The sequence below is a fragment of the Myotis davidii genome, unplaced genomic scaffold, assembly GCF_000327345.1.
Source record: "Myotis davidii unplaced genomic scaffold, ASM32734v1 scaffold205, whole genome shotgun sequence".
Classification (NCBI taxonomy): domain Eukaryota; kingdom Metazoa; phylum Chordata; class Mammalia; order Chiroptera; family Vespertilionidae; genus Myotis; species Myotis davidii.
Genome location: NW_006297573.1, coordinates 4199388 through 4211987, shown reverse-complemented (window position 1 = coordinate 4211987; position 12600 = coordinate 4199388). Strand labels below are relative to the sequence as shown.

Here is a 12600-nt window from a genome sequence, read left to right as displayed (position 1 = left end):
CAGATTAGATCACAAAGTGAAACTCTGTATAAGGGCACATGTAATAGAGATTTTCTACTGAATGTCGCTTTGACCTTTTGAAAACGAATCTCTCATTGCTTGGTAGGAGCTGAGTCGAGAGGAGTATGCTACCCCTAGAGATAACCCTGACCCTATGTTACCTTTGTATGTGTCAAATCAATTTGGAAACTTCTCTGATACTGATTATACATTTATGGGTGGATCTCTACAAATGGAAAGTGTGATTCCAGATATAGGGCACATTAAAGAACATATAGGCAGAGGTAGGATTCTTTGTCCATAGTTCAAATATGTGTGCCCCAAATTCAGAAAAAGTTAAAAATAAAATAAGGCAAAGGCATCAGAAAAATCCAACTGTAAAGAAAGCTGGGGCTATGATCTAAGATGTAAGTGGAAACTAGATCCTCCTACCATTCTAGATGCAATTTTAATATAAACTCTGTCATCAAAAAGAAATAGCTGATATTACAGTTGAGTTATGGACATAATAAAGTTCCTCTCTTTTGATTCCTCTTTTTCTCCAAAATTGCTGATCAGCCTCTAAGTTTCAAATATAAGCATATTTTGCATATTATTTCCTTCTCCCTTCTAAAAAAATGTATTTGGTGTAGGATGGAACCCTACACACTAACACACACACACACACACACACACACACACACACAACCTCTCCAGTAACCCTGTTCATGTTGCCCCCCTTCCTACAGTCTGCCCCTCCCACCCCATCCCACTTTCATTCGTTCAGCAAATGCTTATTGAGAGCTTATGTTTCTGGCATGATTCTCTTTTTTTTAATATATTTTTTATTGATTTCAGAGAGGAAGGGAGAGGAAGAGAGATAAAAACAATGATGAGAGAGAATCATTGATCTGCTGCCTCTTGCATGCCCCCCATTGGGGATCAAGCCACCAACTCGGGCTTGTGCCCTTGACTGGAATCGAACCCGGGACCCTTTAGTCTTCAGGCCGAGGCTTTATCCATTGAGCCAAACCAGCTAGGGCTGGCATGATTCTAAGCACTGGAGACAGATTACTAATCAAGGTCCCTCCTCTTATGATGTGTACATTCTAGAGGAAAAAGCCAGACAAAAGGGAACATCATCTCATGTATCAGGAAGGGAACCTTCCCCCTGAAGTCTCTTTCTTCAAAATCTTCCTCTTTTCTCAGCGGCTGACTTCGCTCTCTCTTTAACACTTTCTTCTCCAGCCTCTCTTCCCATAGCCCCTGGTCTTGCATTCCCGCCCTTGTAAATTTTTAGTAGACTATTTAACATGCATATAACTTTGTTGATAGGGTCTGCTTTGTCCTGCTTTGCACATAGATATTGTTACCTCCATTACTTCACTCTCGGGCAAGGTGTACTCGGCTTCTGAGTGCCCTGTCCATCAAGCTCCATATTTTGAGCAAGTTCTTCTGCTGCAGATAATAGCCCCCACCTCTCACCCGGATCCCTTGAACTAATCTCTCATCCTGGGTATCATTTCCAGGGAAACAACTACAAGCAGCTGCAGCAATTGTTCTGATTAACTGTGAAGTCCCCTAGTGTCTTCTTTCCCATCCTCTTCAGCATTTGGGGATTTGGGAGTTTGGGTTCATACTTCCTGCCCCGCTGCCCTACGTGCTTAGAGAAGCATTAAGAGCAACATGACTGGCCGTATAATACCTGCCTTTGTACCCTGCCCTCACCATTATTGGCTATCTTCTCCTAGCTGGATAATCAAGTCTCTCTATGCCACAATTTCCTAATCTACAACGTTGGGGAAATAATAGCATCTTCCTCCCAAGGTTACTGTCAAGGCTAAATGAGATAAACCAAGCAGAGCACTTACAATGCTTACTGGCTGATTTTATTCTTACTAGTAAAACCATTGCATAACAACACATACAATTTCTTTTGTCCACAGTACGCACACACTCAACATTATTCAATCATAATACCTAATAAATTGCAAAAGAAAGTATTTCACAACGTATCAAAGTCATTGGGTAAAGGAAAACATCTAGTAATCTGTGCTTTAAAATGATGTATCCATGCAATGCTCTTAAAGCAGCTGGGTTCAGTTCTTGGTAGCAGAACCAACTTGACCTTGGAGATGGAGAGAGGTCATCCCCTAACAGTGCACAGAGAGCTTTTAAGTTCCTGAGCTCCTTTAATCCTCCCAACAGCACTGTGAGGTGACCTTATTACCCCAATGTTGCAGATGTAGAAAATGAGGCCTGCAGAAGTTAGGAAATCTGCAGAAAAGACACTAGTCACAGTTGTAGAACAGTCATATTGCAACCCAGCTCTTCTGACCCAATGTCTTCTGATTCCCAAATGCTTTTGCTACTTGACTATGCTGAGTAATAGGCCATTTCACTGTACCTAGTTCAGTAACTAAAATAGATAATTAGATCTAATATCAAGAAGTCTTGTTAATCATTCCACAGTTATTAAGCAACCCCTAGGAGTGGCGAGTGAGATCAAAGCTAAAGGAAAATACATTCTTTGCCCTTTAAGAGATTAGTCTATAAGGGAGATGATGTGGCTGTGAGCAGGAAAAATACTCAGGTAGTCTTACAAAGCAACATACAATCTCATGAATTGTGAGCTGTATGCCAGTTCACACGTTGAGTTCTCTGGATGCAAATCAATTGAATGTCATAGTTGACTTGGTAGCACTTGTTTTCTTTCTTGGTGGCACATAAAATACAGTGTCTCTTATAATCAATGACATCTTAGAGTCAAGAAAATATAAAATAATTAAATGGCCATTTATTTATAGCAATCAGCAAATATTTGTCAAAAAGTAAACCTTTTTTGTACGCAGTTAATTAAGTTAATATCTGTTACCACAAAACTAGAGGTCATCAGTATCACCATTATTGATTCCCACTGCCTGGCTCAAGTTCAGTGTTCCCTCTCTTCAGATGCAGGAAGTCCCTCAGCATTGGTTCAGAGCTGCCTGTGAGAAGAATAAACATAAAAAAACAAGTTTAGACAGAAGGATCTGACCCAGTGTTCCTGGAGGCACAATAAAAGTTGTATTTTCAGAGAAGTCTGACTTCAAGGGGTGAGTCAGAGGGGGAAGATGTTCTATGGAGGCATCAGTGTGGCACAGAGTCAGGAATATACAGAGGGTATATGTGGACATGTAGCAGGTCGGGTGACAGGGTGTAATAACAGCATGATGGACATTGACAACAGAGTGAGATTCAAATCCTGGCCAAGCCACACTCTGGTTTTTGACCTTGGGAAAGTCACTTACTTATTTTGAGCTTCGGGTTCCTCCCTAGTAAAATATTTATGTTTAGTTGTGTGAGTAGAAATAATATTTGCAAAACACTTGGCAGGGAGAGTAGGCACTCAATGAATGGTAATGGCATTGGTTAGAAGGTTAGAATAGAAGGAGTGAATGAGCAAAGCCATGCTTGGGAAAATTAATGTAGAATCTGTGATTAAAACAGATTAGAGGGAAAATACTGGTAAGTAGAGAGCTAGTTAAGATGCTTTTTCAATCATCAGAAGGGGGGTGAGGGAGGAGAGTGGCAAACTAAGGGTATCTGAGGGTGGAGATGTGGCAGTTTTGTTTGGCGCCCAGGTGCATGAGAGAGGCCACAGTGGTGGACAGAGGATGGGGGGCGGGAGAGGTAGGAAGTTCTACACCGCCCCTGCCTAAATCATTTGTGGGGGGACGGGGGAGAGGGGAGACAATGAGCTTGCAGACAGGCATCCCGCGAACCAGTCAGACTCAGCAGAGGAGGCGGCCTGGGGGACTTCCCCAGGACCTGGAGGAATTCCAGACAGAGGCGGAGCGCGGTTCTTCCCGCCTCTTCCCGCCTCTTCCCCGCCCAGGGCGCCCAGCTCCGGGCCGCCCCACTAAGCGCTGTACCGCGGGCGGAGCCCGAGGCGCCCCGCCCTCCTGCCCCCGTATGCGCTGCCGAGCTAGTCTGCACAGGTCACCCAGTTGCCCCCGCCACCCCACGTCCGCTCGGGTGTCCCGATTGCCGCGGCGACATCATGCTGGGCATGATCAGGAACTCGTTGTTCGGGAGCGTAGAGACGTGGCCTTGGCAGGTCCTGAGCAAAGGGGGCAAGGTAGGCCCGCAGGGCTTGCTGGGGGGCTGCGCCCCGCGCACCCGGAAGGGGTTGGAGCAGGTTCTGAGGGGCCGGTGGGGCAGAAATGTGCCCGGGATCGTGCGTTATGGCTTCTGCCTTGGGCATAGCCCCCATGGCCCAGCACTTGGACTGGGAAGGAGGGAAGGGGGAGGTCCGGTGCAGCGGGGCTCAAGGCTCTGCTGAGGAGGGGACACACACAGGCGAGGTTGATTGGCGGGGAGAATCCCAACTTGGCGAGGTGGACAGCGCCTGTTGAATGCGTTTAAACATCCTGAACTTGGGTTTGCTGAGAAACCCTCCGTGGCAAAAAGGACTGAAAAACTGCTGTCCTTAAGATACACCCTTAAGAACAACATAGAGGTAAATGTGCAAGGCCGGAGCACCGGGAAGAAGCAATCATTCCGCCTGGGGGTGAGGGTGAGCCCTGGGGAGGAAGTGTGGTCAGCTGGGCCTCGGGAATGTGCAAGAGTGCACAGAAAAGAGAGAGAGCGTGTGCAAAGGCCCAGTAAAACGGCTGCTGGCCCGTGGGACTCCCAGAGTTGGGTGCCTAGAATACAGGAGGAGTGAGCAGGGCATAATTGCTGTGTTCCCCTGAGACTGACATCGCTGCTAACACAGGCAAATTGGACTGCGCCCTCAAAACAAGGAGTCTGCCACTAGATTATCCTTTCCTTGCGGACAGGTACTTTGTGCTCTTAATGGCTGTATACTCAGCTTCCAACTCAGCCCCCCATTTGTTGAAGGACTGCGTGGTCTGAGGGCCAAGTTCTGGTACCTACTACAGTGATCAACACACAAAAGCCCTCACTGGATTCTGGATTCTCCAAGCAGCCATAGCTGTCACTTCACCTGTCTGTATTTGTTTCCTCGGCTACAGGATGAGCAGTTTAGCCCTGAACAAGGGGGACATTCAAATGCCTGTGAACTCAGCCTAGTGATCTCTCAGGTCCCTGTTGGGTCTGACACTTGAGGAATCCACATGTTACCATCAGCTCTCAGAGAGCTTTTCTCTCTGTGGTGGAGAGTCTGGCTCATTTGGTCTGTTTGGGTTAACAGACAGTGCAAATGCAGGCTGCTGGTCTGGGCTGGTCTGCTGCCTGTTTGCCCTCAGATCCCTTCCTCACACCCCCATTTCCTGTTCCGCTGGCTGTGCCTGCACCTGGAGTGGAAACTGACCCCTGTGGGCTGTTTCCCAGGCTGCAGTGTCCGCTCTCTCCCATGAGGTTCGCCCAGTGGGAGGCACTAGCGGGAGATAAGAGGGCCTGAGGAAGGGAGAAGCCAGGGTTTTTCTCCCTCTCCTTGTCCACCCTGTCATATTTCTGGCACAAGGTGCTTCTCTGTGGCTCTTGCTAGACAAGTCACCATGGTTCTAGCTTCCACCAAGTGATCCAGGTACCTGAACCCAGGTAACAGATAATCCTCCTTCTACCTCTACTAAGGCGCTTACGGACCTCTGGGTTGCCTTACTGTCCACTGTTAGGTATCTCAGTCCTTTATTATCTGTGAAATCAAGTCCTTGAATTAAGATGCCTCTGTTAAAAATACTCTAGTAGTTTCTGCTTCCTGTTCGACGTTTATTGATACAGCATCACCTGCCCCTGATTTGATGCCTCTAGGGATCAAAGCAGCTGCCTGATAAGCATCTTCCCTCAGCATCTGATGGGTATATGGGGCAATATGGGATATTGTCACCAGGCCAAAGCAAATCATTTAACCTGAACGAACCTCAGGTTCTGTAGTTGTAGAATAAGTATACAAATGCCCTTCCCATCTGATTCCAGAGTTACTATAAATATTAAAATTTAAAAAAACATGAAAATATTTTGTAAACCACCTACCAAGGTGGTAATATCTTTATGTCAGAACTTACCTCATTTCCACTCTTACTAGCTGTGAGGTCACAGGCAACTTTCTTAACCTCTCTAACGCTAATCCTGAGAGAAAATCATGTCATATCTTATAAGATTGTTTTGAAATTTAAATGAGATAACCAATTATAAGTTGTTCAACACACTACCTAGCATTTGGTGGTGGGGGGGAGGGGTGGTAACTGTTAGCTTCCTTTTAGTTTTACAGGTAATTTTATAGGAAAGTTACTTAACCTCTCAACCACTCTGAATACTAAAATTCCACAATTATGAGAATGATAATATATGTGTAACAATTAAATGTTTAGATACTTGTAAGCCTGTCATACATATTCATATATATATATATATGAAAATCCAGGGTATTATTATTTTGGAAAGAGCCTCTCCCTGAAATTATCTCTTACCCTGGAAAGAGTCTGAGTGAGAAACTGTTGTCTACTCTCCTGGGCACATGGGTGGCACATGATGTGTCCCGTGTAACTTGGGTTTGGGCTCACCAGATGTTCAAGACTGATTCCATGCACCCACAGGGGAGGCCCGGGCTGCTGCAGACCTTATCATGTGCCTTCTGCATTGCTCAGGGAGGGGGGAGGACACATGGTCTCTGTGTTGGGTTGGGTGGGCCTTGTGGATGCTCAGAGAAGACAGATATTAATAACTGACATCTTTATTGGATTTGTGTACAGTTGGGTGCACACTGGTTGGGACCCAACTGCCTGGGGTTTGAATCCTGGCTCTACCACTTGTCCACTATAACTTGGGCACATTACTTACTTAACCTCTTGTGCTCCTGTTTCATCTGAAAATAAAGATTAAAAAAACTAACTTCTTCACAGGGTTGCTGGGGGGGCGGGGGTGGGGATTGAATGAATGAATCCAGGTAAAATGTTTAAAATAATACCTGACACACAGACAGTACTCAGTTAGGTTGATGTTGTTGTTGATGATGATGATGATAATGATGATTGATATTTTCTTATAATGAGAAAGTTAGCTTCCAAAATCAGCATGTGACAAGGGAAAAAACTGACCCTGCAGAGGACCTTGCAAATCCCATAGCAAGAAGCATTCTTTAAGGCTTCTGTCTGGGACTTGAACTTGACCAGGGTTCCCAATGAATGTTGAAAATTGGTGTTTGTGGCCACAGGCCAAAATTCTCATCTAGTAACAATCGGGAGCATGAGCTAGCTGAATACAGGGTGGAGAAGGACTGTTCTCATGTTTCAAGTAACAAGGAAATACACTTACAGATATTAGACTTGAAAAAATCAAATGTGTTAACTGTATTAACTTAGCTGCTTTATTTTCTGGAAAAAAATAGAGAGAACTCTACTTAAATTCAGCTCCTTGATGAACTAAAATACTTTTATAATGTCAATTTCTCAAGCCGAAATTTTCTCAGAGATCCAGTGATTCCAGGGAGAGGTTAGGGACACAGAGGCTGTGAATACAGGCAATAGCTGCCACAGAACCACCTTAAGACATTGTAACCACCTTCTCTTTAGGATAAATATAACTAGACAAGGTTCTCATCTCTCCACCCAGCTATGCCTATTGTATCCCTTGTCATCAGAGTAAAAACCAGATTTCACTCCACAGCCTTCTTTCCCACAGATAGCATGCCTACTATGTGCAAGACGTAGACGTAGTACTTAGATGTTAAGAGATACAGTGATAAACCAGACAATCCCCTGACCCCGTGAGGCTGGCTTATGGTTGCAGGCAGAGGTTAAAAACATTATCATTCAGTTATAATTACAATTTGTGAAAGTACGATGGCCTATAAAAATATCATTGGGAAGCTGTTTTTAATAAGGATCTTCTCTGAGGAAGTGACTTTTAGATGAGTCGGGGCAGAGACAGGAACGAATACTCCAGGCAGAGGAAGCAACAGACACAGAGGCCCTGAGGCAGGAATGACCTTGGCATTTAAAGAGATAGCAGAAGGCCAGTGAAGAGGTGCTCTGGGTGTACCTGGCAAGGCAGGTAGAAGCGAGGTGGTCCCTGGACCATAAGAACTTGGTGAATGAAGGCTTGTGGACAGGGAATTAATGAACATGATTGGATTTATATAAAATGTTCCATAAATGTTCTCTGGGCAAGCTCATCCTCATCACAGCTTTAGTTACTCTGTATGCTGATGACTCTCAAATTCTTATCCCTATGCCAGTCGCCTGCTGAGCTCCAGACCTGTGTGTTCAGCTGCACAGTGGACAGTTTGCTCATTGATAGCAGGAGGCAGGTGAACGGACAGATATGGAAGGGCCCTTCCAGTTCTAGAGTTATCTGCCTTTGGAGTTCATAGGAAGGAAGGATCGCTTAGGAAGAAGAGGTTGAGTTAAGCCTTAAAGGATGGTAGACTTTTCATGGGGCCCTTGACCCTCTGCACCAAACTGGATTGCTTCCTTGGCAGCCTTCCTGGGGAACAGGCTAAGAGCACAGATCACCTGTACCATTCCCCAGAACTCAAGATTCAGACACACTTGCAAAATTCCATATTTAGATCACACAAAATCAGTTGAACCAATTTGGGGTAGATGAAACTGACTTGCTGTCAGAACACCATCATTGGACTGTTAGTTACAAACCCAACTCCCCATGACAGCCTACAAATTCTTCAGGTTCCGGCCACAGCCAGACCTCCGGCCTCCTCTCTTGCCCTGCCCTGCTGGACAGTCATGCTCCAGCCACAAAGAACCACCTGTATTCATCACCATCAACACACTGTTCTTTAACTCTTCTCTTTCACCCTGTGGTGCCTACTGTCTGGAATTGCCCTCCCTAAACTATACGAGCATTTACGACATTGTATAACAATTATGTAATTCTTCTTACCACCCAACTAGTCTGCCTCTGTCATATTGAACTCGAAATATGTAGCACCTGGCAGAGGTTTTCAATAAATGTTTACTCAATGAATCAATGCAGGAGTGACTGAATGTCCCGTGGGATGATCTGTAAGCACCTCAAAGTCAGCATAACCTACCCAGACACATAAATACACACACCCATGCCCCCTAAACTAACCTAAGTAACTCTCTTCTGTGTTCCCACACTGCCCTTACACTCCTCTCCCATTAAACATATCATGTTATAACCTGTTTCCTGGCTACTTCTATTAGACCGTGCCTCTCATGAGGTCAGAAATCATATCTTTTACTTCTGTTTTGTAGCCCCTGGCACAGTGCTCAGCACATAGTCGATGTTCTGTAGTTGTTGGCTGAATGAATAAAAGAAGAAAAGATCCTGCTAGCTTTCTGCAGTGAGAACTTGTTTCTCCATTGTAAGATTTCCTTCAACATAATCATCCAACCTTTCTACAGAATTTTTCAATTTCTGTTGTATTTTTCATTTCCAAGGGCTCCTTGATCTCTGAACATTCTATTTTTACAGCATTCTGGAGATGTTCCTGGGTGGTGTTGGAAGCAGTGTCTTCTCTTACCTCTCTAAGAATACTGATTGCATGAAGTTTTTTCTGCTGTCTCTACATCATAAGAAATCCCGGAGTCTATTTCTCATGGCCCTTTATATTCAGGCTGTTTCTTCTACCCTGTGGACATACCCGGGCTTGTTATGGAAAGTTCCTTAGCAGCTCGTGCCTCCTGTAACTGGATTATTTCTGTTTCTAAAAGTCATCAGAGGTTGCTCTCCTCTACCTTGTAAGCACTATGTATTCTCTGTCTCTAGGAAGAAGTGACCTATGAGGAAAGGACCTGTGAAGGCGGGAAGTTTGCCACAGTGGAAGTGACAGATAAGCCTGTGGATGAGGCTCTACGGGAAGCGATGCCCAAAGTCATGAAGTATGTGGGGGGCACCAATGACAAGGGTGAGTGCCCCTGAAGGATGTGGCTTTGGTCTCGGAGGCGAGCCTTGCATGGTCTTCACTTCATTCGTGGGAAACACAGGGAGGGGCCACAGTGCACCTGTCACTACCTGTTTCAGTGACATGTGAACTGGCTGCACTGACCTCTGCCCAGCCAACCCCTCATTCTGTATATACCTGTTTTAGGTTGGTTTGTTTGGTTTTTTTAAAAATTTTTTATTGATTTTGAGAGAGAGAAAAGGAGGAGAGAAACATTGACCAGTTGCCGCCCACATACACCCCTACCAGAGATTGAGCCCATAACCTGGCCATGTACCCTGACCAAAATCGAACCAGCCACCTTTCCATGCACTGGACAACATTCAACCAACTGAGCCAGCCAGAGTGGTTTGTGGTTGTTTTTTAACCGTACAGGGCTTATCATGTCTTTGGATTGGTGAACTCAGTGAAGTGTGCCCACGGTAAGTCAAGCCACAAAGAGAGGGTCAGCCTCTGACTTGAGATCTTAACTCCAAGAATGGAAATCTCCAGTCAGCCCCCTGGTAGCTCAGAGTTTGAGGGGTCCTGAGTCAGCGAGTGATGACTATGGCAGATCCCTGACAATGGAAGGGTCTGAGGATTCTAAATCTGTCCCACTCCTAAAGACTGGGCAGTTGTATGGGCTCCGTCCCTACTTTAAAATGATAGGCCTGACGTTTCCGTGTACCTGTTAGCATGTAAACCACATTTAAATATGAATTTAACTCTTAAACTCTCTAATTTCGACTATACTTTGGAATCACTGAAAACTTACAATGGGTCAGAAAGCAAGGTGAAAAAAGAGATGGCATGGTTAATTTTTAGGGTAGTTCTCAAGCTGATCACTTAGAAGGCTAGAAACTGGTATTAGCCTTAGCTACATTTACTGGGACCACAGTAATCAGGCTTTGAACAATAAGCTGACCCATAGGAGGTCAAGGAGAAATCTTTTTCTTCTTAACATTAGCATAACACATTTTATAAAAAAAATATGTGTAAAAATTATAAAACTCATTAAAGAAAATCACAAAACAGCCCCCCCTCATCCATCTTTTCTAGTATAATCATTGTTGTCTTTTGAATGTATTTCTTTAGGGCCCTTTAATAGGCTTTTAAAATATAATCGTAGTGTTTGTGTAATCGTATATCCTGCTTCTGTTACTTATTGCATCACTATTTTTCCACTGTTGCGAAATAGTCTTCTTAAGCATAATTATTACTAGCTACATTGTACTGCATCATGTGCCTACAGTTTATTAGGACATATTCCTATTTTGAGCCTATTTATATGGCTCCCAGTTTCTCACAATTAAAAACTCTGCTGCAATGAATATCCTATTACTAATAGCCTTTTCCGTATTTTGGGTATTTCCTTAAAATTGACATTTAGATAGGAAGTAATTAAGTACTGATAATATTTACGGTTTTGATATATATTACTAAATAATTTTTTTCTAAGAGAGTTGAATTACTACACCCCCTACTTCCAATATATGCAAATTGGAGGTCTTTTGTGTGTATGAAGTGTGCCCACCGTATTTTTTTTAATGCCTCAAGTGTTTATTATCAATTTCGTGACCAGAAAATATTGTCATGGAAGGAGAAGGAGACTAGCATATTTTCACAGGCCTGAGCAAGTCCTTATCTCTCAATCCCACCTCACTCCATGGGCTTTTCTGTTTGCAGGAATTGGGATGGGGATGACGGTCCCCATTTCCTTCGCCGTGTTCCCCAGTGATGATGGCTCCCTACAGAAGAAAATCAAAGTCTGGTTCCGGATTCCAAACCAGTTTCAGAGCGACCCGCCCGTTCCCAGTGACAACAGCATTAAAATCGAGGAGAGGGAAAGCATCACTGTCTATTCCACGTAAGGAGACCATTTTTAGCATCTAAGGGTGTGCTTGAACATTAGCATTACACTTATATTTTTTCCAGCTCTACTGAGATATAATTGACATATAACATTGTATTACTTTAGGGTGTACACATAATGCTTTGATAAATGATTACCACAATAAGTTTAGTTATCATCCATCACCTGACATAGTTATGAATTTTTTTTCTTGAAATGAGAACTTTTAAGGCCTACTCTCTTAGTAACTTTCAAATATTCAATACCATATTGTTAACTGTAGTCACCTTACTGTACATTACATCCCTGGAACTAATTTATCTTACAGCTGGGAGTTTGTACCTTTTCACCACTTTTGCCCATTTCTCCACCCCTCCCCTTTATCTGACAACTACCAATATATTCTGTGTATCTATGAGTTCTTTTTCTTTTTTTTAATTCCACATATAAGTGAGATCATACAGTATTTGTCTTTCTCTGTCTGACCTATTTCATTTAGCATAATACCCTCGAGATCCACCCATGTTGTCACAAATGGCAAGATTTTCTTCTTTTTGTGGCTGAATAATATTCCATTTTATAGATGCATCACATCTTCTGTATCCATTTATCAGCAGATGAATACTTAGGTTATTTCCAGATCTTGGCTATTATAAATAACTAGAGGCCCGGTGCACAAAAATTTGTGCACTCACGGGGGTAGGGGGGTCCCTCAGCCCAGCCTGTGCCCTCTCGCAGTCTGGGACCCCTCGGGAGATAACGACCTGCTGGCTCAGGCCTGCTCCCAGGTGGCAGAGGGCAGGCCCAATCCCTAGGTGTAGCCCCTGGTGGGGCTCAGAGCAGGGCCAATTGGGGGGTTGGGGCGCCGCCCCGTCACACTCAAGGCAGGGTAGATGGGGAGGTTGCCACACCACCC

At 44.2% G+C, this 12600-nt stretch overlaps 1 protein-coding gene across 1 annotated transcript in view; it reads left to right on the top strand.

Moving 5' to 3' along the window:
* The first annotated feature begins 3906 nt into the window (after positions 1 to 3906).
* The window catches only part of HEBP1 (heme binding protein 1), a 21129-nt gene continuing 12435 nt past the window's right edge, over positions 3907 to 12600 (top strand). Inside the window, exons 1-3 of the mRNA XM_006773241.2 lie at positions 3907 to 4099; positions 9679 to 9817; positions 11519 to 11699. Coding sequence (XP_006773304.1) covers positions 4022 to 4099; positions 9679 to 9817; positions 11519 to 11699 — 398 coding nt within the window. The 5' untranslated portion in view covers positions 3907 to 4021. The remainder of the gene's footprint in view (positions 4100 to 9678; positions 9818 to 11518; positions 11700 to 12600) is intronic.